Below are 27977 nucleotides of genomic sequence, written 5' to 3'. Positions count from 1 at the left end.
GGGGGGAGAAGAAGAGCGAGGGACAGAGACAGGGAGGAGAGGGACCGGGACAGGGAGAGAGAAGACAAGGCAGTTTCTCAATGGTTAGTGCTTCTTCAGGCAAGGTGGTTTGAGCTTGCAACATTTTAACAAGATGATAATTGCTCCTGGCTGAATGCCCAGACAGCTCATTAAAGCTAGTACAGTGGTACCTCGGTACTCAAACGCTTTGGTTCTCGTACATTTTGGATAACGAACAAAATTTTCGGCAAAAATTTGCTTCGCTTTCTGAACAAAAATTCGGATACCGAACAGCCACAGAAAATTTTGTTCACTATCAGAAATGTTACCGCCGGGGGCTGATGCAATCCCAGCAGCTTCAGGGGGCTGAGGAGCTCTATAAGAGCTCCAAGCTGCAGGAAGGGTGGGGGCGGCTGCAATCCCGGCAGCTTCGGGGGGCTCCTTTCCTCATTGCTTCCTCTTATTACCTGTAAGCAGCTGCAAAAACTTTCTCCTTCCCGGCGGCGGCAACGGTGGTGGCTTCCCTTCGAGTAGCAACAGCGCCGGGAACGTCACGTGATGAAAGGAAGCCGCCGGAGCCATCTCAGCAGTTGCCCCTGCTCCAGCAGCTTCCCTTCATTACGTGACGTTCCCGGCTTTTGCTCCTCGAAGGGAAGCTGGAAGGAGAAAGTTTTTGCAGCTGCTTACAGGTACGAAGCATTGAGGAAAGGAGCCCCCCAAAGCTGCCGGGATTGCAGCTGTCCCCATCCTTCCTGCAGCTTGGAGTACCGAATTTATTTATCCCATAGGAAATAAAGAAAATAGATTTAATTGGTTCCCAGCGAGTTAACAGGGGCTGGGAACCAATTAAATCCATTTCCATTATTTCCTATGGGATAAATAAATTCGGTACTCGACCAAATCGGTTCTCGACCACAGTTCTGGAACGAATTGTGGTCGAGTACCGAGGTACCACTGTATTCCTTTCCCTGCTTGAAGCAAGGGGGGGGGACTGGCAAAAAATGCTATTTCTTAGCTCAGCTGAGGCAGCAAACTGTATGTGAATCAGCTGAGTTAATAAACAACAGAATATAGGAGATGTGAAAGGAGTGGGAGGGTAGGTGGGTGGGACAAATCAAAATTTTCCTTACTGGTTCTTCAAACCAATCAACATTTTCCCTACCCAGACGCCACAACCAGTCTGAACCGGTAGCATTTCACCGCTGGTAAATTTGTATCTGTCCCGTTTGATAGTCTGCATGGACTATGTTAATTAAGAAGTACATTACTTTAAAAATCCAGAAGCATTCCATGTTTGGTTTTAGTGACAATTTCTATGCTAGGTATATTTTTATCAATTTTTTAAATTAAAAGCCCATATATGATAACTAGTTCCTACTAGAGAACTGATTTAACCCTTAGTCATCCTCGTTATCTTTCTTTCTTTTTAAGATCTAGTGACCAAACTACCCCAACTGCAGTCCAACCATTAATTTATAAGGCAATGACTACATTGACAGCCCTAATTTTTAATAATTTCCTAATTATTCTTAGCATGAAATTCACGCAAAAGCATCCATTGATGCATATGCAAGGCATTTTTTAAATTCCTCTTCCATTTATTGATATTGAACTATGTTCTTCCCTTTTAAGACTTTGCAATATTATTATTATTATTATTATTATTATTATTATTATTATTATTATACAACTCAGCAAACAAGATCACTATTCTGGATTTTGTATTATTATTATTATTATTATTATTATTATTATTATTATTATTATTATTATTATTATTATTTAGATTTATATGCCGCCCCTCTCCGCAGACTCTCTATAGTATAGGCCTATATATAGTATCTTTTTAAAATTTATTATTCAGGCCAACAAATTTGGTTATCTTTCTATTACATGTCACTGTCATTCATAAACAAAATTGAAAAACAGTGACATCAGACCCCAAACTTGTATTTGTATGTTTCTCCAATGTGAATACCATCTCTTTATTTCTTCTTTCTGTTCTATAGCCAATTACTAGTCCAATGGACTTTTGTGGCTGCTTTAAGTGAAGTGTTTTGTGAAAAGTTGGTTTTATTTTTTAAAAAATCCCAGAATATTATACCTATTAAAGTAGCTTTTCGATAGTGAAGGCCATATTTAAACCTTTTGAAGGAATCTGAAGGCCTTTTGCATTTTGAGGGAAAATATCAGGTCTTTGTTTTGCTTGACTAACATATTTTTTCTTTGTTTCAGTAAGGGTTATACAGATATTGTTAAAATACCAGAAGGAGCAACACACATCAAAATACGACAGTTCAAAATGAAAGACCAAAGTAGATTCACTGCTTACCTGGCTTTGAAAAAGAAAAGTGGTGAATATCTTGTCAATGGAAAATACACAATCTCAACTTCAGAGACCATCATTGACCTCAATGGAACAGTTATGAACTACAGTGGCTGGAGTCACAAAGATGATTTCTTGCATGCCATGGGACATACAGGCACTAAGGAGATCTTGATAGTACAGATTCTTGCAACAGATCCAACTACACCGGTGGATGTCCGCTATAGTTTCTATGTGCCAAAGAAGCAAACCCAAATGACGAATTCTGTCACTAGCAACAACAGTGGTAACAAAATTAGCCCATCACTTGCTGAACCCCAGTGGACAACTGGACCATGGCTTTCTTGTTCTCGAACATGTGATACAGGGTGGCATACAAGAACTGTCCAGTGTAAAGATGGGAATGGAAAACTAGCTAAAGGCTGTCTTCTGACTCAAAGACCTTCAGCATTCAAACAATGTTTATTTAAAAAATGTTAACCTGTGGTTTCAGACTTCTTCAAAAGGAGTCTTCTTGAATCTTATTTGGCATATTGACATTAAGATCTACCCAGAAACAAAAGGAAGACAATGCATCAATATTCTCTCATATTCTTGGCAATTGTTCTTGGCAGAACATGCCTATTTGGACCAAAAGGAGATATGAGCTGGTCCAATGAGGTGATCTTAATATGTCAGAAGCACTAAGTGTTAGCTGTTATGAGCCCTTTGTATCTGCAAGTAAGAGGATAAGCCAGTGGAGAAGTTATGGGATATCTAGTTACAGAATCATCTCCCTTTTCTCACCTACCTCTAACATAGGATGTCTTTAGACAACTTGTCAAAATTACCCATGATTCTACAATAGCTTCTTTTATACTATTTGTAAATATCTTTGCTTTGGTATGTCACTTTATATCACTTGATTTTCTTACAACGAACAGCAGCCTTTATGTTTAACACAAGTGATTGACCAAAGTACAAGTAAGTCTGCAGCCACTGTTGACTCATATGCCTTTCTTTAAAAAAAAAAAGGAAAAAAAGTGGCTGTTAGTATTTTACTGGAAAATTAAGAGGTTGCTGCTTTAAAGAAAAAAAGTAATATCTTTCTGACAACAGGAAATACATTTCTATTCTAAAAATTTCCTGACAATAGAATTTATTCTATATTAATGCCTTTCTGATGAGGAATTTTTACAGGCACAGTCTGCAGCAATAGAAAGGGAGGGAAAGCTGCCAGTATGATGCTTTAAAATTTGAAAAAGAAATGTATTTTATTTTATCCATGTAGAACAAGATTTTCCAACTGTGTCCCATTCATAACCAAGCCACAGAAGCGTGGTAGAATCATTCCCTCCCCCACCAGTTCCAAGCTGGAAAAGTTGGAAACTCCCAATTTAGAATACTGTGCCTCAGAAATTATCAAACTAATGAAAGATGTGCCACAAATAGAGATAGAGGAAATTCATTATGTGGGAACAGAATGCATAATATAATGGGAACGTCTTCCCCTAGCTGCCACCTGTCTAGGATATGACTAAATCCAGACATGGATGAAGCTAGAGCAAAGGTTCTTGGGGCATTAGCTTTCTGCTGTCTCCCTTTCTGCTACTTCCTTTTCATCTCTATTTATACTACCTCTTTCCGTTTCTGCTACTTCTTTCCATCTTCAGTTCCTCTCCTTTTTCATCTTGCTATGGGAGAGGCAGTTGACTTTTGTTAGAGATCTGTACTAACTGTTGACACAGATTTTGAAAACAGTCTGAAATTACATGTGGGTTACTCATCCCCAATATATGGAAAGGGGGAATTTTTGGTGAGACACTGGGTCATGTCATAAGTGTCTACCAGCTCAGATTTATGAAATCTGTTCACCTCTGTTTTCCCTATTAATTTTGATGTGGTTCCTATTGGAAATCTAACAGCATGTCATGAATTAGGTATGTAGGGAAGAATTTTACAGTGGTTAAAACAAAAACAAAAACATTGGGGTTTTTTTTATGAAGCAATTTTTTTGTCCAGTTCTTTTGATATTTGGCTGAATGTTACCAAGCACCCGAATCCAGAGATTTGCACATGCTCAGATTGGGTACATATCTTATATGCACAAACTGCCCCATAATTTTAAGGAGGATATATAACCTTTGGCACATGTATATCAGCTCCTTCTGTGAAATGAATAGGATGTTCATTCAGGAGCACTTCAGAAATTACCTATATATGCATAAATGGGAAGAATCCATGGAATATTTTTGTTGTTTTCAAATCATAGATGTATTTATTTTTTAAGTCATTACATATATTTTTAGATTAAGGCTTTAGTTTCTACCTACTTTGGGGAGTAAACTTTATCGAATTTAGAAGACTTACATATAGACAAAAGTTTTAATTGTAAAGCTGAAATCCTAAATGTAATTATTAGGGTGTAATAAACAAAATGAGAATTTTCAGATTGAACATCTATAGGCTTGCACTGGAAAGATCAAAAGAAAATAAAGCCATATTTAGTTTTGGGAGCTGTAGCTAACTCTCATAAGATTATTTTCAGAAAGAAAACTATTTTTTACCAACTCTAGGGAAATGAATTTCCAGTTTAGAAAAGTAATATAAATACCTCATCGGAATCAAGAGAAATTAATTGACGTTTAATATATAGTATTTGGCTAAAATATTAAAATATAGAAAACAGAGATGGTATTTTTGTTACCAGTGCCTTCCACTATATTTTGAGTACAGATAAATCAAGCTGCTTTAATTTCCAATGGAATTTCATTACGAATTTCATTGGAGCTACACATATATATTAAATATTGAATTTTTATGAACATTACAATCTAAAAACCTTTGCACTTAAATACTTGCTTCTATCACCAGCTTTTAATATTGCTGTGGATGGAATGCATCATTTTAAGCATTTGTTTTCTGAGGCAATGAATTTTAGGGGGAAGAAATATGACTATGTGTCAGAATTCTGACTATCTAACCTATCTTGTTATAGAAGCCCTGTTTACATGAGTGAAGCCTACAGCTTTTAGATTTCCTGATTCAACACAGACATTTTAGATTAGTAATGGAGTTATCACAATTTACAAATAAATAAACTGACTGGATTAAAAGCAATTATCCATGATGTAAAACAGTTACAGTTTCATATCTTCAGGCCATCAAATGAAATAAGATTGCAATTTCTCAGTGCACCATAGGAGCAACCTACACTGGTTTCTAGAAAGCATCTCTAATTTTAAAGAAATACAATTCTATATGATTAATTAAGAGAATGTCACTAGTAATGCACATATCAAGGCATGTATTTCAGAATATTCCCATCAAAAGAAATGCAATGTACATGAACACTATGTTATGTACATTTAGCTGAGTAACTACATATATAATTGCATAGATTTCTCAATCATATATCCACAAAGGCAAAAAATTTCATAGAGCATTCTTCTCTGGATTATGCTATAAAACAATAGTTTTATCTGTTTTGGCTTAAGAGAAATATTCAACCATACCATATGCAGGTTTGCAAGTAAAAATGCACTTTTATGTTGAGAAAATATGCAGTCTTTTCTTTAACTTCTTGAGAATTCAGCCAATTTCTGTTATTATTATGTAATAGAGAAAAGGCAGTACAAAGTAAAAACAAAAACAAAGGTCTCAATTCAGCTCTAAGTTTCAAAATTTATTCTTTTAATAATTAAGAATAAATTTCATTTCATACTATGTTCAGATTCTATTCTTATTTCAGCATTTCCTGAAATTCCTTGTCACTAGATTTTGGCATTATAGACATACATGCACATAAACACATACACTGTATATACATACATACATACATGCATACATACATAGATACCTACATGGAGTTGTAACAGTGAAGTGATTTTCTCCTGTGCTTGAGGTTTTCACCTAATAACAATTATCACATTATCATGCAGGAAAGAATAATCAATAGAAGAATCTTTGAGGTTGATAGGATGCACTCAGATAGCAGTCTAAGTTATGTAGCATGTGTAAGTAAGATAGGTAGTTTTAAATAAAAGCATGAGAAAATTGGGTTTCAGTTCTTTACTATATCATGACTAGAATTGTATCAACATGTTAGAGTGGTTGTAAAATTTTGGCAAGAAAAAAGTTGAAAAATTAAACTGATGTGTACATTTCAGCTTTTTCCCATGGGCCTGCACTTTCCTATACTTCTGCTTTTGTGACATCTTCACATCCTCCACACCACTTTGTCTGTTTGTAAATGTGAAGCTGGTGCAAATTATATTAGAGTTCTAGAGACTAATTTGGAAGCAGGCTACTTTCAAGGACAGATCTAGTCACTACTAGATTATTCAATGTTTTTCTGAAAATCTAATTGGATTAAATTGAATGCTAAAATCTTATTACCAGATTTTGATCATTGGTAAGAACCTTCTCTCTGTCCCTGAACAATTACCTAAGCCATAAATTAAAGTATGTATTCACAGTACCTAAATTTAAGTGCTAAAACCCAAATTATTGGAACACATGGGAAATAGTGGCATGTGGGTGATCAACAAAACCTATTCAAATTAATTGAATATGTAGCAATTTTCCCTTTAAATAGTTGCTGTAATAGAAAGGAAATCAATGAAAGTATGCTAGCAATTGATAAAACAGAAGTACAAATGCCAACATACAAAAAGGAAAAAAGCAACATAGCACTGAAAAAATAATTTATTGTGCTTTTTTTACAAATTGGTATGTGAATGGATGTAATGAATTTATTTATATTATTTAACATGAAATGCCAATTGTAAAAATCTTCTATATTTAAATTGTTTTTCTATCATTATTTGGTCTATTTTTTCTTCTTCTCTTTTTTATTTGTCTTGTATTTGAATCAAAAGTGCTATATTAATTTTCCACACACAGCACTAGCTGCTTTTATATTGGGATTTTTTAAAAAAAATAGAACATATATATGTGAATGTGGTGCATGCGTGTGTGTGTATGTTAAGCAGCATGAATAAAGATATTTGGGTGTATGGAAGTGTGGCTGTATCACATATATAAACATACTGAATGCATACACATGGGTATCAAATTATCACATTTTTCAATAGCTTTTACTTCCTTAAGCTTCAGTGTGGAAACACCGAGTTTTCAACAGTTTGGTATTACAGTGTTCCCTCAATTTTCGCGGGTTCGAACTTCGCGAAAAGTCTATACCACGGTTTTTCAAAAATATTAATTAAAAAATACTTTGTGGGTTTTTTCCCTATACCACGATTTTTTCCTGCCCGATGACGTCATATGTCATCGCGAAACTTTCAAATGACTTTAATAAATATTTTTTTTAATAAACTTTAATAAATAAACATGGTGAGTAATGATCTAAATGGTTGCTAAGGGAATGGGAAATTGCACTTTAGGGGTTTAAAATGTTAAGGGAAGGCTTGTGATACTGTTCATAGGCAAAAATAGTGTATTTACTTCCGCATCTCTACTTCTCGGAAATTCGACTTTCGAGGGCAGTCTCGGAACGCATGCCCCGTGAAAATATAGGGGGGGGAAACTCTTGAAAAAGCCTACTTATATTACATATGAATTCTAAACAATTGTATAGGTGAAGAAGTTCTCAGGTGATTTGTTAGATCAGAGGTGTCAAACTCACTTCATCTTGGTGGCATCACATGACGTACTTTTCCCCCCTTCGCTAAAGTGGCCATGGGTGTGGCCAGCCCTGATTTAGGTAAAGGGGCCTCAACTTCTCTTTTCCTGCAAGAAATGTTAAAAATGAAAGGTTTCAGCTTTATTCAGAATTGCTTTGTAATCAGAAAATTCTTAATACAAATGATTTCCCAGATAAATGTCTGGGACACAGTACTGTATATCAGTAGTTCTCAACCTGGGAGTCAGGATCCTTTGGGGGGTCAAATGATCCTTTCACAGGGATCACCTAAAACTTCCTGTGGTATTAGGAATGAAAGCTTCTATTCTGGGGCCTTGGAAGATATTTTTACAATCCAACCAACCAGGCGTTTACAGTGGGAGTGTCCCTCTGACATTCCTGCCAATCAGCTTAAAGCTCTGTTGAGAGAATTGATGCTAGACTTGTGGTTGGGGGTTACCACAACATGAGGAACTGTTTTAAGGGGTCACGGCATTAGAAAGGTTGAGAACGAATGCTGTATATTAATAATTGCATAAATTTAATTTCCTGCATAACAAAAAGCTTGGCTTGGCTAGGTATTATGACAGCTGGGTCACAGTTGAACATAGCAGGAAGTTTCAAGATCAAGAAGGTTTCTTTAAAAAATCTGCACTAGATATATGTGTATGTCATTAGGGCAGTGTCACTCTTTAAATTCAAAAAGGTAATCCAAAATGGATATAAATTTTACCAGTTTACCAGTTTGCAATTACCTGTTTATTTTTATATTTGTACAATAACCTATTCTTTTAGTTCCAATATAATATAATAATCAGTAGGACCAAAGAAAACAGTTTATTATTCAGTGAATTCAGTAGTTTAACTGTGTTTATAATCCCAGGCACAGTTCACTATAAAAAAGTGGTCTACACATTAATTTTAAAATCAACAGATATGCCACACAAAAATAAACTGTTTATGATTCAGACTGATTTATAAGGGTATAACAGCTGCTTCCTAATATATGCCACTTTTTAAAAAAATATTTAAAATGTAATAAATCACCAAAATATAATGAAATATTGCTTGTTTGGTATCACTAATATAGATATCAAAGAAAATGTGTAAATACTACAGTCCCTATGCCAACTGCTTTACAATAGTGCATATCTTAGAAGGTTATTATTATTTATTAAATTTGTATGCTGCCCCTCTCCGGAGACTCGGGGCAGCTCACAACATGCAATAATACAATACATTGCAAATCTAATAAAAAATTTTAAAAGTCAATTAAAAAACATTAATATAACATAAACAGTGTCATAAAATCTCCAACTACAGAATCGTATACAGTAGTCCCTCGCTATACCATGCTTCACCTACTGCGGCTTCACTTCAATGCGGGTTTTCAAGAAATATTCATGAGAAAAATCATTCGCGGATCTTCACTGGTTCGCGGGTTTCTGAGGAAGTCGATCGGCAGATTTAAACAGCCCACCGAACTCGATCGGCAGGTTTTTCAAAAAAAATATATCTAAAATTGTAAATACAGTGGTACCTCGAGATACGAGTTTAATTCGTTCCGGACCTGGGCTCTTAAGTCGAGCAGCTCTTATCTCGAACGACTTTTCCCCATAGGAATTAATGTAAATAATTTTAATTGGTTTCAGCCCTCAAAAAACTCACAAAGTTAGTCTAAATTATACAGAAAGACATGTTTTTAATGAAGAAATGTACATGTACATATAAATGAATAATGAAGTTTCTTTCACTTAACTTGTAAACTTTCTTAAACTTTTAAATTTACATATGTTCAACTTCTCTGCCACCCAATCCTGTAGGACAGAGGTCCCCAACCCTTTTTGCACCAGGGACCGGCTTTAAGCGATCAAGAGAGGAATGGGTGAATGAATGGACGGAGGGTGGGAAAGAAGGAAGGAAAGAGGGAAGGGACAGGAACAGAGGAAGCAAGGAAACTTATGAAAGGGGAGAGTAAGAGAGGAATGAGTGAAGGGAGGGAGGGAGGGAAGAAGGTGGGAAGGAGAAAGAAAAGAAGAAATAGAGGAAGGGAAGGTAAAAGAGAGAAAGAAAAAGAGCAAGAAAGAAAGAAAGAAAGGGGGAAGGGACAGGAACAGAGGAAGGAAGCAAGGAAACTTATGAAAGGGGAGAGTAAGAGAGGAATGAGTGAAGGGAGGGAGGGAGGGAAGAAGGTGGGAAGGAGAAAGAAAAGAAGAAATAGAGGAAGGGAAGGTAAAAGAGAGAAAGAAAAAGAGCAAGAAAGAAAGCTGCAAGCACCCCCCCGAGCCCCCCAGGCCGGCTGCAACCTTTTAAAACACGCGCGCCGCTTCGCAGCTGTCTCCTGAAGCCGAACGCGGAAGTTAGCGTTTGGCTTCAGGAGACAGCTCCTTGGCGCTTGTATCTCGAATTTGGGCTTGTAAGTAGAACAAAAATATCTCTCCCCTCCCAGCTCTTATCTCGAGTTGCTCTTAAGTAGAGCAGCTCTTATGTCGGGGTTCCACTGTACTGTATTTAAATACTGTATCTAAAATAAATACTGTGTGAGAAGGGTTTATAAACACTTAAAACAATGAAAACTTACCAAACAATTACAATATACATATTTAAATAAGTACTATCAGTCGATAAATTCCCCATCGCGGATTTCACCTATCGCGGCCGGATCTGGAACGTAACACCAGCGATAGGTGAGGGACTACTGTACATTCAACGCAGTTAATCATACAACAGAGGTCAGACATGACTAATATAGAGCGATAAGTAAAATAGAGTGATAAGTAATTTGAATTTGTAATTTGAAATATTTTATCACAGGCATCATACCGCCATTCTTTCCCCATCCATCTTTGTTTATCTATGAAAAGAACATGGTCCTCTATACATTGCTAATACTATATATTACTGCTAAATATGGATTTGATCTCCATTAAACACAGAAATGTCACTGTTGCTCTACCGATGTATATTCTATGAAACAGCTAAAAAACTGACTCAGTAGAAGTGAACTATCTTTCAAAACAAAATTTTCAATTAATGTCATACAAGCAATGCCAAGTTTTTTCTATATCTAGCGACTTCGGAGGTACTTATGGTCACCAGTTGTAAATCATATTTTTGTGGAAATTGAAGTCAAACTGAAGTTCTGAACTAAAATCTACATTCTAGCTGTCAGAGTGACTGGTTTAAGTAACAAATAGAAAAAGGTGAAATTACCAGTGGTAATTGCTACAAATTTAATAGCTAATTTGACTTGCAGAATATCCCCAAATTAACATGACATGGAAATTGAAGCAAATTTCATGTTAATAAACACAAATCCAAGCCTGAGAATATTTTCTAGGAGTAGATATTCTAAAGTAAAGCTGTATTGACTAAGAACCGGAAAGTAGCACATACCAACTTATTATTATTATTATTATTATTATTATTATTATTATTATTATTATTATTATTATTATTATTATTATTATTATTATTTAGATTTGTATGCCGCCCCTCTTAATAGAAAATTGTGCAGTGTCTATTAAATGGTTTTTATTTTGCAATATTAAATACTAATGGCTAATAGTTATCTAAAATCATGGTGTGTAATATATACAGTGGCATCATTTTGAAATTTAACTTTGGTACTCAACACATTTTGATGTGAAAAATTTGTCCCAGTACTCATCGTTTGTGTGCTATTTAATACACACACTAGAACATGTCAGTATTGGCTGCCTTGTGACTCAGTACGCTATGCCTTATGGGACAAATTTGTTTGGTACTCATCATTTTTGATACTCATCACAGTTCCCAGAATTAATTAACAATGAATACCGAGGTATCACTGTGCATGCCCTATTTCAGTCTTAACCAATTTTGTGCTGGTAATTTCAATCATAATCTGGATCATAGTTTTATATAATTCCCACAGATTTATGCAGCTGCAATTTCTACAATTGGGCAAGGTCCAAGAATGATCATTGCTTAATGTAGTCTACATTCTAAACTACCACTGAAAGACCTTAAGACAGGCTTTAAGTTCTCTTTTTCAGAAACATCCATATTCAAAATTTACCATTCATCAATCTTCACTATCAGTCCAGCTGCCAGGAATTATCGGTCTCAGAGCCTAGAATAGTCCTGGTATTCCCAATCCAAGGTCAGCAGCAGTCTAAACATTCACCTAAATTTTCCAGAATAATAATTCCTCCAGCCAACAGACGGCACTCCTCACTGGCTCCCCAAGTCCATTACAGTGGAACCCCGACATAAGAGCTGCTCTACTTAAGAGCAACTCGAGATAAGAGCTGGGAGGGGAGAGATATTTTTGTTCTACTTACAAGCCCAAATTCGAGATACAAGCGCCAAGGAGCTGTCTCCTGAAGCCAAACGCTAACTTCCGCGTTCGGCTTCAGGAGACAGCTGCGAAGCGGCGCGCATGTTTTAAAAGATTGCAGCCGGCCTGGGGGGCTCGGGGGGGTGCTTGCAGCTTTCTTTCTTGCTCTTTTTCTTTCTCTCTTTTACCTTCCCTTCCTCTATTTCTTCTTTTCTTTCTCCTTCCCACCTTCTTCCCTCCCTCCCTCCCTTCACTCATTCCTCTCTTACTCTCCCCTTTCATAAGTTTCCTTGCTTCCTTCCTCTGTTCCTGTCCCTTCCCCCTTTCTTTCTTTCTTTCTTTCTTTCTTTCTTTCTTTCTTGCTCTTTTTCTTTCTCTCTTTTACCTTCCCTTCCTCTATTTCTTCTTTTCTTTCTCCTTCCCACCTTCTTCCCTCCCTCCCTCCCTTCACTCATTCCTCTCTTACTCTCCCCTTTCATAAGTTTCCTTGCTTCCTTCCTCTGTTCCTGTCCCTTCCCTCTTTCCTTCCTTCCTTCCCACCCTCCGTCCATTCATTCACCCATTCCTCTCTTGATCGCTTAAAGCCGGTCCCTGGTGCAAAAAGGGTTGGAGACCTCTGTCCTACAGGATTGGGTGGCAGAGAAGTTGAACATATGTAAATTTAAAAGTTTAAGAAAGTTTACAAGTTAAGTGAAAGAAACTTCATTATTCATTTTTATGTACATGTACATTTCTTCATTAAAAACATGTCTTTCTGCATAATTTAGACTAACTTTGTGAGTTTTTTGAGGGCTGGAACCAATTTAAATTATTTACATTAATTCCTATGGGGAAAAGTCGTTCAAGATAAGAGCTGCTCGACTTAAGAGCCCAGGTCCGGAACGAATTAAACTCGTATCTCGAGGTACCACTGTACTTCCTCTTAGTTATGCTAAAATATTTTAAATCAATTCATATTTTCCAAATTTAATCCAGACATTTCTTAATTTAAAATTGATTCAATGTAACAATATTTCCCAAAGTTCTCAAAGGATGGGATTTCATTACTGCTTCCTTTAGCATTTTCTTTTCTTCTATAGCCTTCTGTGCTAAATAACTGCTTCCATTTTTTTTGGAGGTCCTTTTGTTCCTATTTTAATTTTTTAAAATCTTCTCATAAGCAGAGAAACTCACCAGCTCAACTTGTATTCTCCAACTCGTCTCTCTAGCACTTTTCTTAAGTTTCTTTCCAGGTGACTTCCAATCCAAAATTCAAATGAATCAGTACGTTTGTGGCACTGTGGCTTGGACAGCTTGTAGCAAGTCATTTTCTGGTGCTGCTGGTCAGCTCTTTATCGGTTCCTGGGGGATATCTCCTTTCTTCACCACCCCTCCAGGGTGGTTCTGACCCAGTTCTGATCAAACCGGGTCCCCAGATGACGGATATTGGGTTCTCCAGTGGAGCACGAGGAACTCAATGTCACCACGGTGCTTGGCCATGCCTCTCTCATAAAATCTTACAAATCTGATTGTGTTGTTTATGCTCTCCCTTCATTAATAACAAAGCAGCAAAGATATGTATGTAATAGATTAAAGGAATTCAAACATGCTACCTAGCTAAGGCATCTTAAGGATACACAATAAAGATTTATTCCAATCTTTCATTTTTTGTAGTGTAATATAGATATGTCAGTGCATAGTGCATAATACATAATGGCAGGTATATTAAATGAGCAATGACAGTTATATTAAATAACCAATGAGCAGCAAACAGAGTGATATGGGAAAAGAAAGTTGGGAGGGTGTTTTGTTTTGGTCATTCTTGGTTTAGGGCATTCAGGAAGCAAGATCTTGGACAAAATTCAGGTCCAAACATGAGAAGTCCTGGAAGAATTGGAACAAATAAGATAAATTTGGCTGGGAATGTTATTCTTTTGCATGATGGCCTTTTATCTAAGGGATGCTTGCCAGATTGTAGACAAAATTTTAATCTGGTCCAATTCTCCATTTTCATATGCTCAGATACTCAGATTACTGAGTGAAATCTTTAGAATGCAGACATTGACATCATGTAGCTTGTTACAGTTAAGGTTTTTTCTTTGTTGCTATCTGACCATACCCATAGGAGCCCATCACTGGTTTTGGGCTATTTTTGTTTCCTCAGTCAAATCCCAGCCCAGCCCACCTTAGCTGACCTTCACTCATCATGAATACAATAAAAGAGGAAGATAAATTCTTTATTTTGTGTATTGGCTTTTTTGATTCTTTTAAAGATCATCTTAAATTCATAGTCATATTCTTTCTGGGTAAATGTGATAGAAATGGGGAAAAGGAAATAAAGCAGGAGGAAAAAAATAAGGAAAAGTAATATTGATGTGTTCCAGAAGCCTCCTGTATTTTATTATAGGTACATATTCTTAATACAGAAATCTATCAATACCTCACACCCAATCTTTTTAATAGTTCAAATATATTTTGTTTCTGGACATCTATCTTCAAATATAAAATTCACTTTTATTTGTACTGTGTGCATTAGGGAGAATACATTACAAGTTTGCATTCTAAAATTCTTTCTAGATAAAGGAAAACAAAGTGCACTTAATTGTTGAAAAATGTTTTATCACTGTTCTGTCTGGGTTCCCCCAGACCTCAACACCAACTGGAAAAAACAGCCAGACACTCTGGTAAAAGCAAAAGTACTTTATAGCTGGAAAAAATAAACACAGAGGAAAACCTGTTCTTCCCAACAGACAGGCTATAATACTTTACAGCAGAGTCCTGATGTCCAGACAATACAGCAAGCTTCTTGCTGGCACACCCACCCCAAGGTTTCAGTAGTCAAAGGCACAAACCAGGATTCCAAGACGCCAAAGTTCACAGCCAGGTCCCAAGACTCTCAAAGATAAAACTCCACAAGCCAGGAAGGGTGGGTCTGCCTTTTAGCCTTTCCAAAGAGCACCACACCCAAACCCAGCTGTTGCCTCTTTAATGCTGAAAGTACCTAGCCAATTGGTCCCTTCACTGTGTAGCTCTTCTCTGTCGCAGATCAATTATGGCTTGTGCATTTTCCTCTAAGGAATCCAGGCTGCTTGCTGGGGAGAGCTCCCTCTGGGGGGACTCTGGCTGTCCTCCCTCTTCTTCAGCCTGGGATTCCTCCTCCTCGTCTGCCTGAACCTCCTGTTCCTCATCCTCTCCCTCTGAGCTGGAAACCGACAGAAGATCAGCCATTCCCTGAGGGGCCTCAGACGGAACCACAACAATCTCAAACTATTATTATTATTATTTATTGGATTTGTATGCCACCCCTCTCTGGAGACTCCAATCATTATGGAGTTCACTTCTAATTTAGGCCCCTGTCAATGTAACATTCTTCTTAGCTCAGTTTCAGGTAACACACAGGAAACACTATGTTCTTTATCTGAATAAAAGCATCTCTGACAAATAAATATGCTGTTTCTACCTAAACACACCAAATGAAGGGGAGCTCACAATTTCTGGTATCTAATTCTATTATCAAAATGTTCTTATTGTTTGGATTTTTTTTTTCTAACATTGAGCTTTCTTTTAAATGATTTAAATTATTTTGTGTTCTGAGCTCTGTAACAAAAAGAACCTATTTTTTTACTGTGCAAATTGTTTAAACTATTATATTCCACATCTTCATTTCTCAAAGTAAACATGTCCATATCCTTCAATTTCTTTTCGAGAGATTCACATAGTCCCCTGATCCTCTTTTGCATGAACCAATTCCAGTTTCTCTGAATTCTTCTTCAAACGTGGTGATGAGAATTAGACACAGTATTCAAACTAGGTTTGGGTCTGACCAAAACAAATGAAGCAAAATATTTACTTCTTATGCTTTGGAAACTATTTCTATAGATACAGTCTAAAATTGCTTTTGCCTCCTTTGCAGCCATGTAATGTTATTGGCATATTCTGTTGCAATCAACCAAGCTTTTTTCACATATTTTGCTAAATATCACTCAACAGAAATGTTGTGCAATTTCCTAATAGAACTTCGTACTGTTCTTTTAAATTTTGTATCTTTCAAGTGTATTTACCTTATAAAATTGCTTTGAATTTCATTGATATTCTGCAAATTCTCCTAATTGCGTGTCAGCTGCAAATTTCATATTCTCCACCTCTCCATTCAAGTTATTAATAAAACTTCTAGAGTACAGGACCCAGGCAGTGCCACTCAGTATTTCACAGCAATGTATAGTGAAAATATTGATAAGCATTCTTTAAGTACTATTTTCAAGCTAAATGTCTATTGAATTACCATGAATTCAACACATATATAATTTGTTAACTGGAATATCATTGGATGCTTTATCAAGTATTTGACTACATTTTTTAAAATAGGTTTACTTTTGCAAGTCTTTTTCTTGACAAATCCAAACCTTTATTACCTGCCATATTGCATATCTTTTCTTTGATTTTGAAAAAGTTTGTTTTTAGCATCCTTCATTAACTTCAGCTCATTCTGAACTTTTGGTTTGTTTGGGGGGTTTTTTCACCAACTTTACATTTATACATATACCACAATATCAACATGTTACATACTTATGCATTTTTCCAATATAGCAGCGCCGGACTTACCCGGCGGCAGGCTTTGCTGGAGGGACCGGGAGACACGGACCCTCATGGCGGCCGCCATTTTGGATCCCGGGCGAAGTCTCACGATGCGAGACTTCGCTCGGGAGTTCGGGCCTGATTGGCCCAGCTGCTGATTGGTCCAGGCGGGGCCTGCTTGCCCTATATAAGGGCGAGCAGGCCCGGGGCTCTCCCTTTTCGCCCGGACAGCAGAGCCTCGAGCAGACATTTGATAGTCTGCTCGCGGCAGCCATTTTGTGCTCAGCCTCGTGCGGGGCGCCATTTTGTGGCCTGTTTTCGAGCGAAAGGCCTTGCTTGCTTCAGCGGAGCCAGCATCGGCTGGGCTCCGCTCCGGTTTGGAGCCCCATTGCCTCATTGGGGGGTTGTGTGGGGTGCTGCCTGTTGGTGGCCTCGCGGGCCCGCAGGGGTTTTCCTGGGTGGATTGAGGCCTTGTACATAAAAGGCCTGGTGGTGGGCCTTGCTGCCACCGTAGGGAGGGGTGGTGGTTTGGCCTCCTGGGGGGTTTGCACCTCTGAGGCCTGCTGCTTAGGGCAGGCCTTGGCTTGTGAGTGCAGGGTCCTTTGGGGGGGGTTGTTCACGCCCTCTCCCCTTCTTTGTTAAAGAATAGATTATAAGTCCGGGTTAATGGCCCCTAAAAAACGGCAGGCTCAGGCCCTCCTGGCCCAACCAGTGGTGCGGCCTAGGAGGGCTGCCAGGCCGTCTGCCCGGGCTCGGGCTGCGGCAGAGGGGCCCCCGGGGGGGTCCCGGCGGCAGGGGGTGGGATTTATGCCCACAGTCCCTCAAACCGAGGTTTCCCCTTCTCTCTCCTGGGCTAGGGTCCTGGAGCGGCTCGATGAATTGGAGCGGTGGCGGTCGGGTGCAGGCCCGGAGGGGCTTCCCATGACTGCCGCCGCAGCATGGGGCACCGACCCCGAAGAGGTGCCAACCCAGGAGGGGCAAGTGGCCCATACCACGCAGATGGCCCACACCGGGCAGACGGCCCAGACCGGGCAGATGGCCCAGTCGGGGCAGTGGTCATCGTTCCAGGGCCCAACAAGGATGGGCCCCCCGTGGATGGCTTCTACCCCTTACGGGGCAGGTGAGGTCGCACCACACGCAGGCACCTCACCGCTCCTTCCCGTGCAGGGTCCCGGGTTTATCCCGCCCGCATTGGGGAGTGGCAACAGCTTCATGGGGGCCGCTGCGGGCACATGTGGGCAGGTCTGGTCCCCGCCGGCCCCGCCACTAGGGGCGCCAGGGGTATCCTTCCCACCTGGGGCTGGGGTGGGGGGTTGGATCCCTCCTCAGCCGGCCATTATGCCACCGCCCCCTTTTGTGTATCCACCGGGGCTTGGTGTGCTGGGGTCGGGGGCCACCACGGTGTGGGACCCGTTCGCCAGCATCAAGCCTGGGGCCATCCCTTGTGGGTTGCCCGCAACACCTTTAGGTTATCATCTCCACCCATCGGTGAAGGAAGCAATCTGGCGGGGGGAGTATGTCGACCTTTTCTCCATTTTAAACAGGGAGGTCCCCAAACAGGACAAGGAGGTGGTGCCTGGGGAGAAGGTTAAAAAAACAAAGGTCACAAAGTGTTTCAGCTCTTGGCTGTACGCTTTTTTGACCTTTGCATCAGTGGTAATTCAGAGGCAGCCGGGTAGGGCTGCTGCCTTGCTGAAATACATCGACCTCATATGCAGAGCCCACTTTGAATATGGGGGTACAATATGGAGGCATTACGATAAGGGGTTCAGGATGCGTATTGCCCATGACCCCTACTTGCCCTGGGATATGGTGGTTCCGGACCTGTGGTTCCAGGCCACGCATATGTCAGGGAAGGAAGGCTGTGATAGGACCAACAGCGGTCACTTTATGGAAGAGGAGCCCGTGACGCCCGCGCCGGCCAAGGCCGCGGCGGGTGGAGTCGGGAAAGGGGCCTCTTTGGTGTGCCACGAGTTCGCCGCAAAGGGGGCATGTTTTCGTCCCTTTTGCAGGTTTCGTCACGCATGCGGGAGTTGTGGGGGGAACCATTCCGCAGCCGTGTGTCCCCGCCCCAAGAAGGGGGCGGAAAAGAAGGGCGGGGGTCCCCCAAAGCCTCCCCCACCTGTTGGGGGTAAAGGGGCCCAGCCCAATCAATTTGCGAGTGCTTGAGGGTTGGTTGGGAGACTACCACCCTCGCCCGAGAGCGGCCGCTCTCTTGCTAGGATTCTCAGAGGGATTTCGGATCCCTTACAGGGGTGTTAGGAGGGCCTTCATGTCTGACAACCTTAGGTCGGTTGTGGGTCATGAAGACATTGTTAGGGAGAAGATTCGGAAGGAGGTGGCCGAGGGCAGGGTCCTCGGGCCCTTCCCGGAGCCGCCCTTCCCGAATCTTCGTGTGTCTCCCTTGGGTGTGGTCCCCAAAAAGGCGAGTGGTGAATTTAGGTTGATTCACCATTTGTCTTTTCCAAAAGGGGAGTCAGTGAATGACTTCATTCCTGACGAGCTTTGTTCAGTCCGGTATGCATCCTTTGATGCAGCCGTGACTATGGTTAGGAAGTGTGGGGTGGGAGCCCTTATGGGTAAATGCGACATTAAGTCGGCATTCCGGCTCCTCCCCATACACCCAGACGACTTTGAGCTGTTGGGCTTCCATTTCGAGGGGGGTAATTACGTGGACAGAGCCTTCCCATGGGTTGCTCTGTCTCGTGCTCTCTTTTCGAGAGTTTTAGCACCTTTTTGGAATGGGCGCTCAGGAGGCGAAGTGGTCTGGGTACTGTCGTTCACTACCTTGATGATTTCTTGTTGGCGGGGCCTGCGCATTCGGAGCAATGTTTTGCTCTAATGCGGGACTTCGAAGCCCTTGGTGCTCAATTAGGGGTGCCTTTAGCCTCTGAGAAGACCGAAGGCCCCGCCACCAGGATTACCTTTCTGGGTATTGAATTGGACTCAGAGGAGCAATCTTCTAGATTGCCCCTAGAGAAGTTGCTCAAGATTAAAAGGAAGCTTGATGAGGTGCTGGGCTGCCGGAAGGTTACCCTACGGCAGCTTCAGGAATTGGCAGGCATTCTTAATTTTGCCTGTCGGGTAGTTGTTCCTGGTAGGGCTTTTTCCAGGAGGTTGTATGACGCGATGAAGGGGCTCCGTTTGCCCCATCATCGTACCCGCCTCTGCGCTGGGGTCAGGGCTGACCTCGGCATGTGGCGGGATTTCTTGGTCAGGTTTAATGGTTTGTCTTTCTGGAGGCACGAGCTTCTTTTGGAAGCTGAGTTGCAGCTCTGCTCTGACGCCGCGGGGACTTGTGGTTTCGGGGTAGTGTTAGGTGACCAGTGGTGCTGGTCGGCATGGCCTCCGGAATGGAGTGCCTCTTCGTTGGTTAAGGACCTGACGTTCTTGGAGCTCTTCCCCTTAATAGTGGCCTTGGAGCTTTGGGGGGAGCAGGTTAGGGACAAGACCGTGCACTTTTGGTGTGACAACCTAGCGGTTGTCCATGTGGTGAATGCCCTGTCCTCTAAGAGCGACAGGGTCATGCGGCTTGTCCGCCATTTTGTGCACAGGTCCTTGTCCCTAAACGCATTGTTTTTGGCTAGGCACGTCCCCGGGTTGGATAACGGGGTCGCTGATGCCTTGTCCCGTGGTCAGTTGTCCAGGTTTCGGACCCTGGCCCCGTGGGCCCGAGAGTTGCCAGAAGAGTTCCCCGGCCACCTCTGGAGTCTGGGGGGGATCCAGAGTGGTGGAGAGACGAGGCATCCCGGGCAATCTCCTTGTCTGTAGCGCCCGGCACCCTTAGGGCATACCAGCGTGCAGGTAAGGAGTTTGGGGATTTCAGGCAGGGCAGGGGTTACCAGCTTTGTTGGCCTGTCCCTGTAGAGCACCTGGCCGAGTTCTGCGTCCAGCTTAGGCAGCGTGGCCTGTCAGTTAGGACGATCCGGTCCAGGTTAGCTGGCCTCGCCTTTCTGTCCAAGGCGGGGGGGTTTGCAGATTTTTCGGGTGACTTTCGCATCCGGAAGATGCTGGAAGGCTGGCTGAGGGAGCAAGCGGGGGGCCCTGGTGACACTCGTCGGGCTCTGACGGTGGAGCAGCTGTCTTTAATTAATGGGGTTTTTGACAGTCTGTGTGCCTCAGTGTATGAGGCCCGTCTTTTTAGGGCAGCGACTTGTGTCATGTTTTTTGGGGCCCTCAGGGTCAGCGAGGCCATGGCTTCGTCTCAGGCTGACACTTCGCTCCGAGCCTTCCAGTTTGCTGATCTGGCCTTTAGACAAGGGGGGGTGTCCCTTGTAGTAAGGCAGTCTAAGACAGATCAGCTACACAGAGGGGTTACCATCCAGCTTAGTGCGGCTGCCGACCAGTCGGTGTGTCCGGTGGTCGCCCTACAGCTTTACTGTGGTCTGCGTGGGTCAGGGCAAGGGTACCTGTTTAGGCATTGGGACGGTACCCCTCTGACCCGTTACCAATTTTGGGTGCTAGTGTCCAGGGCAATGGCCCGGGTAGGCATGGATCCCGCCGGTTATGGAACGCATTCGTTCCGCATCGGCGGCGCCACTAGCGCGGCACTTTCTGGTTTCCCGGCCCATCGGATTCGGGAGATCGGCCGCTGGCGGTCAGCGGCATATTTGGGTTATGTTAGGCCCGCTGAGGATCCTAGGCAGGGCTTAGGCTAGGTAACCTCTCTGTGTGTGTCCTCTTGCAGGTCCCCAGGCTAACGCGAAACTGACGGCGCTGCTGTGTGGCCACAGCATGATATTTTGGGCCGGCCGCTCAGCAGCCAGGAGTGCCATCGGGACCCAGCTGTCCCTGGGGCAGTGGGTCAAGGTTGCCTGGATGGGCCGGAGAGGTATGCGGTGGGAGGGTCTCCTACCGGCGTTGCTGGGCGGTCAGCATTCTGTGGCTGCGCCAGGCAGTGTGGTGGGGGCGGCTCCTCGGGGTCGTCCCCAGTTGGGTTTGGGTGGGCAGCGTCCTGTGGCCGCACCCAGGTGGCTGGTATTGCACTTAGGAGGCAATGACCTGTGCATGCTGGGAGGCCTGGCGCTGATCATCCAGGCACGCGAAGACCTGCGAAGGCTTCACGAGGTATGGCCCACTACGCAAGTGGTGTGGTCAGAGATCCTACCTAGGATCGTGTGGAGGGACGCCTCTTCCCTTAGGGCCATTCACCGGGCGAGACGTAGGGTGAATAGGGCTCTGGGTAAAACAGTGAGGGAGCTAGGTGGGGTTGTAGTGGCCCATCCCCTTATCACAATAGACCGGCCATGGCTTTACCGGGCCGACGGCGTTCACCTGTCAGAACAGGGGAACGCCATTTTCTTACAGGACCTGCAGCGGTCTCTGCGTGAGCTGGCGCAGCTAGAGGGGGGAGTCAGGGGGCCAAGATAGAGATCTGACCCCCGCTCCGTGGCAGGTTAGGGGCGGAAAACTGGGGTGGTTTAGCAACTGCGCGTTCTCCCTTGGGCATCTTTGGGGATGATTGACAGGTTCTCCGCAAGCTCATGGAGGGTGTGTCTGCCTGAGCAGCTGGGGGGAACCTGTCTTTGGGTCCTGCACCTTTAATTCCCAGATTCGGGTTAGCCGGTGGGACCCCCCTCATGCACAGCATGGCAGGGTCGCAGGTGATGGTCTGGCCCCTCACCTGGACTTGCATCGAGATACGCCCATGAGTTGCCCAGGAATGTTTTGGCATAACGTCATTTCCGCCCCGGAAGTATTTGTTTGACCCTGCAGGTCCATTTCCGGGTCATAGTTGATTATGCTAATTTATGCAAAGTAATGAATAAATTATGCAAATTTATGTTAATAAAAATGACCCAGTTTAAATCCAGCTCTTGTGTCCGTGTCGTTACTCCGTCTCTCCAGCAATATCATAGAGAAGTATTCTAAATTTGCACTTTTTATACTTTTGTCTTCGTCTGTTTTCCTTCTATATTTTGTTACTCCTCTCCCTCTATCTCCCTCTCTTCCCTCTACCTTCCTTCTCCCTCTCTCCCTCTTGCCCACTTCCCTCCTATCTCTCTCCCACTCCTTCCTACTTCCTCCTTATCCTTCCCTGAGTACTTCGAATCTTAATCTGTTATGTGATTGACAGACCAAAATCCTACATTTATTCCAGCATTGGTGCTATTCTTAAACTAATATCTTCCCTTTGTCTATATTTAAATATATAATATTTTCTTCTACCGGTAGATAATGTTGCCTTCTTCCTCCTATTTTTTGTCACCTGGGACTACCATCCTAAATTTTCAATTTTCTTTCAAATTATTCACTATTGCTTATCTTTCAAACTCCTTCATTCTCTTGTACTTCTTATTTTTAGGCCTTATTCCTCCCTTTCCTCAATTTATATCTTAACTAATGCTTTTTCTGTTTTTATTCTATCATTCCCAAAACGCATTTTGAACACTGATGGTCTTAGTCCTCTCCTACATGCATATTGCTTTCTTGGTACTCTGGCCTTCTTTCTATAGCCTCTTTTCTTGTAAAATATCAAACCAGCATATTTTCCCTATTTTTTTTTTAAAAAAAATGGAATTATAAGCAAATATAGATTTAGTATCTCCCTTAAAAAACAACAACTCATCCTTCTGAACTTATTAAAGTCAGCTTTTTGTACTTCAATACACTCAAATTTACTTTCTTTTAAATCAGTTGTACCTTAGACAAAATAGTCTCCCAGATATAAAATTAAAATGAAAATAAAATTATATAACTTAAGGACAGAATCATATAACATTATTTTAAGAGTGTTAATGTAGATTTATAACAACTGCTTTGAACAATTTTGGTGGTCCAAAGCAGCTGTCCTTCTATTTTATATTGACTCAAATTCATCAACAGGGATTCGGAGCCTGTAAAACAAAAATAATTCCAACTTGGTGTTCCCCCACCCACTGCTTTGTATCGTATTCTTAGCTATACCATTTGTTTGAGGATTAACATTTAAGTAATATTAAAGTCCTCTTTCTCAGTTGAAATTTTATTTAGACTTAATACTTCAAGTGGGATACTGATTCAATTATTTACTCCATAAAATAAAAACTTGAAAGAATAAAAATTTTCTTAAATTTTGGTATTTTAATTTACTGTTTATTCAATATAATATTCAGTGTCCAATATACTATTCAAAAGAAGGAACTGCTGATGGGAAATGACCAAGGAGAATGATTTCTTCAATGATTTTCCAAATTTACTATGCTTTCACAATGTTGTAACAACCTTGCTACTGAATAAAATAGCACCGGTGGACTTACCCGCCGGTGCCTTTTGCAGGAGGGTCGGGACGACACCGGACACATGGCCGCCACCATCTTGGATCTCGGCTGAAGTCTCGCGAGATTGCGAGACTTCGGCCGAGAGTCAGGCCAGGGTGGCCTGATTGCTGACGTGTCCGGGCGGGGCTTGCCAGCCCTATAAAAGGGCGTGCAGGCCTGGGTTCGGCCTGTTCGCCCGGACTACGTCAACAGAGCAGACACTTGGCTGTCTGCTCTTGGAGCCTTTTTCGGCGGCCGCGTGGAGTCGGCCGTCACTTTGGAAGCCTCGCCGGAGGCTTGGGGCGACTGCTGCTCATTCCGAGCAGCTGGGGAAAGACCCTCTTCGGCCCGTCCGTGGCCTGCGGTTTGCCCCTGCGTCAGCGAAGCTGCGCGCTCGGTTAAAGAGGGGTTTGCGATAGCTGCGCTCCCTGCTCCAAACAAGCTTGTCTGGCGTGCCCCCCCCAGTAACTCATCCCTCGGGACGGGGGGATCGCTGAGGGGGGTACTCGGTCGCGTGCTCCCCCCCTGAGTGCCTTGGCAGCGGTTTCAGTGGGCCGTCAAAGGGGGGGCGGGGAGCGTCTGGCCCTGCTCCTCCTTGGGTTTGAGGAGGGCGACGTTGGTCAGTTTTGGCTCCCCTTGGATAAAAAAATTAGAAAAAATTAGAAACATAAAAAATAATAATAATAATAATAAAATAAAATAAAAATAAAACGGTAGTGGCACCTCTGCTACTTCTCTGCCTTCCCAGGCAGGGTTCCCTCTGTCATTGTTTACAAAAATAAAAAATAAAAAATAAAAATAAAAGGGCCATAAAAGGGCCTGGTGGCTCTGGCCCCCTGTTTAAAACAAGAAACACATATCATTGTGAATGCTGCAATAAATTATCACATACTAGCATTAAAGCCTTGAATTTCTACTCCTGGTAGATAAATTCAAACTGTCAGGCACCGGCCCGTCCAGTGGCAGGGCCATGGAGGACGTGTGGGCCTTCGGCTCAGGCTAGGTGAGTCCAAATGAGGCTCGGGGGGTGGGAACCCCGATTGGGGTGTTGCCTGACCCGAGGGGAACAGGGCTGCCCTGGGAGTCTTATACCCCCTTCGGGCAGGGCAGGTTACAGTCATCCATTCCGCTCCTCCCTCTACCCGGTCAGGCCTTTGTCCGGCTGGGTTTTTTGGGAGTGGGGTTAATTTTTTGGGGGGTCTCCGGTGGGCACCTGTAACCAGGTGTGGTCCCCGCCGACTCTGGCTACGGCTGCTCAGGCCCCTCGGACGGCTTTTCCGTTGGGGCCTGGGGCATCAGGGGCGGGGGGTTAAGCTCCCCCTGCTTGCTGGGGATGAAGGGGCTCGGCCCAATTACTCTTTCTGTCCTTGGGGGGTTGGTTGAATAAACTACCACCCTCGCTTGAGAGCGACTGCTCTCTTGCAGCGATTCTTTGAGGGATTTAGGATCCCTTCTATGGGGGTTTAGGAGAGCCTTCATGTCCGGCAACCTGGACAGGTTGCAGGTCATGCGGATAAGGTTAGAGGTTTGATAAAGGAAGAGGTGGTGGGGAGGGCAGGGTTCTGGGTCATTTCCTGGTACCGCCCTCCCCGAATATTAGGGTGTGCCCATTTGGGGTGGTCACCAAGAAAGGCGAGTGGTGAATTTAGGTTGATTCACCGTTTGTCTTTTTCCACAGGGGAGTCAGTGAATGTCTGCATTCCTGATGAACTTTGTTCAGTCCGGTACGCATCCTTTGATGCGGCCGTGGCCGTGGTGAGGAAGTGTGGGGTCGGAGCCCTTATGGGTACATGCGACATTAAGTCGGCATTCCGGCTCCTCCCCATACACCCAGACGACTTCGAGCTGTTGGGCTTCCATTTCGAAGGTGGTTTTTATGTGGACAGGGCTTTACCCATGGGTTGCTCTGTATCATGCTCTCTTTTTGAGAGCTTTAGCACCTTCTTGGAGTGGGCGCTCAGGAGGCGCAGTGGTCTGGGCTCGGTCGTTCACTACCTTGATGATTTCTTGATGGCGGGGCCTGCGCGTTCGGAGCAATGCTTTGCTCTAATGCGGGACTTCGGAGCCCTTTGTGCTCAGTTGGGGGTGCCTTTAGCCTCTGAGGAGACCAATGGCCCCGCCACCAAGATTACCTTCCTTGGTATTGAATTGGAGTCAGGGGAGCAATCTTTTAGACTGCCCCTGGACAAGTCGATTAAAATCAGGGGTAAGCTCGATGCAGTTCTGGGCTGCAGGAAGGTCACACTTCGGCAGCTCCAGGAACTAGCTGGGATACTTAATTTTGCCTGCCGGGTCTTTGTGCCAGGCAGGGCCTTTTCTAGGAGGTTATACGCTGCGATGAAGGGGCTCCGTTTGCCCCATCGTTGTACCCGCTTATGCGCAGGGGTCAGGGCTGACCTCTGCGTGTGGCGGGAGTTTTTAGACCAATTTACTGGGCTGCCTTTTTTGAGGCACGAGCTTCTTTGGAAGCTGAGTTGCAGCTCTGCTCCGATGCCACGGGGACTTGTGGTTTTGGGGTAGTGTGCGGTGACCAGTGGCGCTGGTCGATTTGGCCTCCAGAATGGAGTGCCTCTTCGTTGGTTAAGGATTTGACGTTTTGGAGTTCATCCACTTGATAGTGGCCCTAGAGCTTTGGGGTGAGCAGTTTAGGGACAAGACTGTGCATTTTTGGTGTGACAACCTAGCGGTTGTCCATGTTGTGAACGCCCTGTCCTCTAAGAGTGACAGGGTCCTGCGGTTTGTCCGCCATTTTGTGCACAGGTCCTTGTCCCTAAACACATTGTTTTTTGGCTAGGCATGTCCCCGGGTTGGATAACGGGGTCGCTGACGCCTTGTCCCATGGTCAGTTGTCCAGGTTTCGGACCCTGGCCCCGTGGGCACGTGCGTCGCCAGAGGCTTTTCCCGACCACCTTTGGAGCCTGAGTAGGCTCCTGGGCAGTGGAGAGTAGAGGTCTGCTGGGCTACGGCCCTCTCAGTGGTGCCTGGCACTCTGGGGGGCTTAGCAGCAGGCAGGTGATGAGTTCGGGGATTTCAGGCAGGATACGGGTTACCCCTACAGCTGGCCTACCCCAGTTGTGTACCTGGCCATATTTGTGTTCAGCTTAGGCAGCGTGGCCTTTCAGTTAGGACTTTGAGGTCCAGGTTGGCCGGCCCCGCCTTTTGTCTAAGGTGGGGGTGGGTTATTGATTTATGGTGACTTCCACATTGTGTGGATGCGGGAAGGCTGGGCCAGGGCCTTATCGCAGGCTGCCAGGTCATTCCGTGCCTTCCATTTCATTGACTTCGTTAGGTGGGTTCTAGTGTACAGGATTTGGCCAGGCCAAGTATGGATCCCGCCGATTAGGGAACGCTCATTCCGTAGCAGCGCTGCCACTAGTGCGGTAACGGCGTTTTCGATATGGAGGATTCGGGGACGTCGACCGCCGGTGGTCAGCGGCCTGTTTTAGGGTACGAACGGCCGGTTGAGGGTTCAGGGTAGGATCTTAGGCCAGGTTCCCCTTTGGTCCCCTTCTATTTAACCCCGCCAGGACGCGACCGGCGGTGTTGCTTTGGGTCATGGAGCGCCCGCCGACCACTCAGCAACAAGGTACCGCCGGGGGGGGACCTTGCCGTCGTGGCGGCTGGGTTATTGTTGTCTGGCTGGGGAGAAGGGGTGTGCGGTGGGACAGGTGTTTCTACCGATATGGCTGGGAGGGCGGCATCCCATTGCTGCGCCCAGGTGGTCCTGGGAGGGCGGCATCCCATTGCTGCGCCCAGGTGGTGCTGGGAGGACGGCATCCCATTGCTGCGCCCAGTTGGTCCTGGGAGGGCAGCATCCCATTGCTGCGCCCAGTTGGTGCTGGGAGGGCGGCATCCCATTGCTGCGCCCAGTTGGTGCCAGGGGCGGCATCCCATTGCTGTGCCCAGAGGTGTGCT

The 27977-nt window shown here is 43.8% G+C and overlaps 1 protein-coding gene across 1 annotated transcript in view; it reads left to right on the top strand.

Moving 5' to 3' along the window:
* ADAMTS5 (ADAM metallopeptidase with thrombospondin type 1 motif 5) overlaps positions 1–7127 on the top strand; it is a 72084-nt gene extending 64957 nt beyond the window's left edge. The window contains exon 8 of the mRNA XM_070750297.1: positions 2236–7127. Coding sequence (XP_070606398.1) covers positions 2236–2806 — 571 coding nt within the window. The 3' untranslated portion in view covers positions 2807–7127. The remainder of the gene's footprint in view (positions 1–2235) is intronic.
* Positions 7128–27977: the final 20850 nt, after the last annotated feature.

The sequence above is a fragment of the Erythrolamprus reginae genome, chromosome 4, assembly GCF_031021105.1.
Source record: "Erythrolamprus reginae isolate rEryReg1 chromosome 4, rEryReg1.hap1, whole genome shotgun sequence".
NCBI classification, from domain to species: domain Eukaryota; kingdom Metazoa; phylum Chordata; class Lepidosauria; order Squamata; family Dipsadidae; genus Erythrolamprus; species Erythrolamprus reginae.
This window is presented reverse-complemented; position numbering and strand designations above follow the sequence as displayed.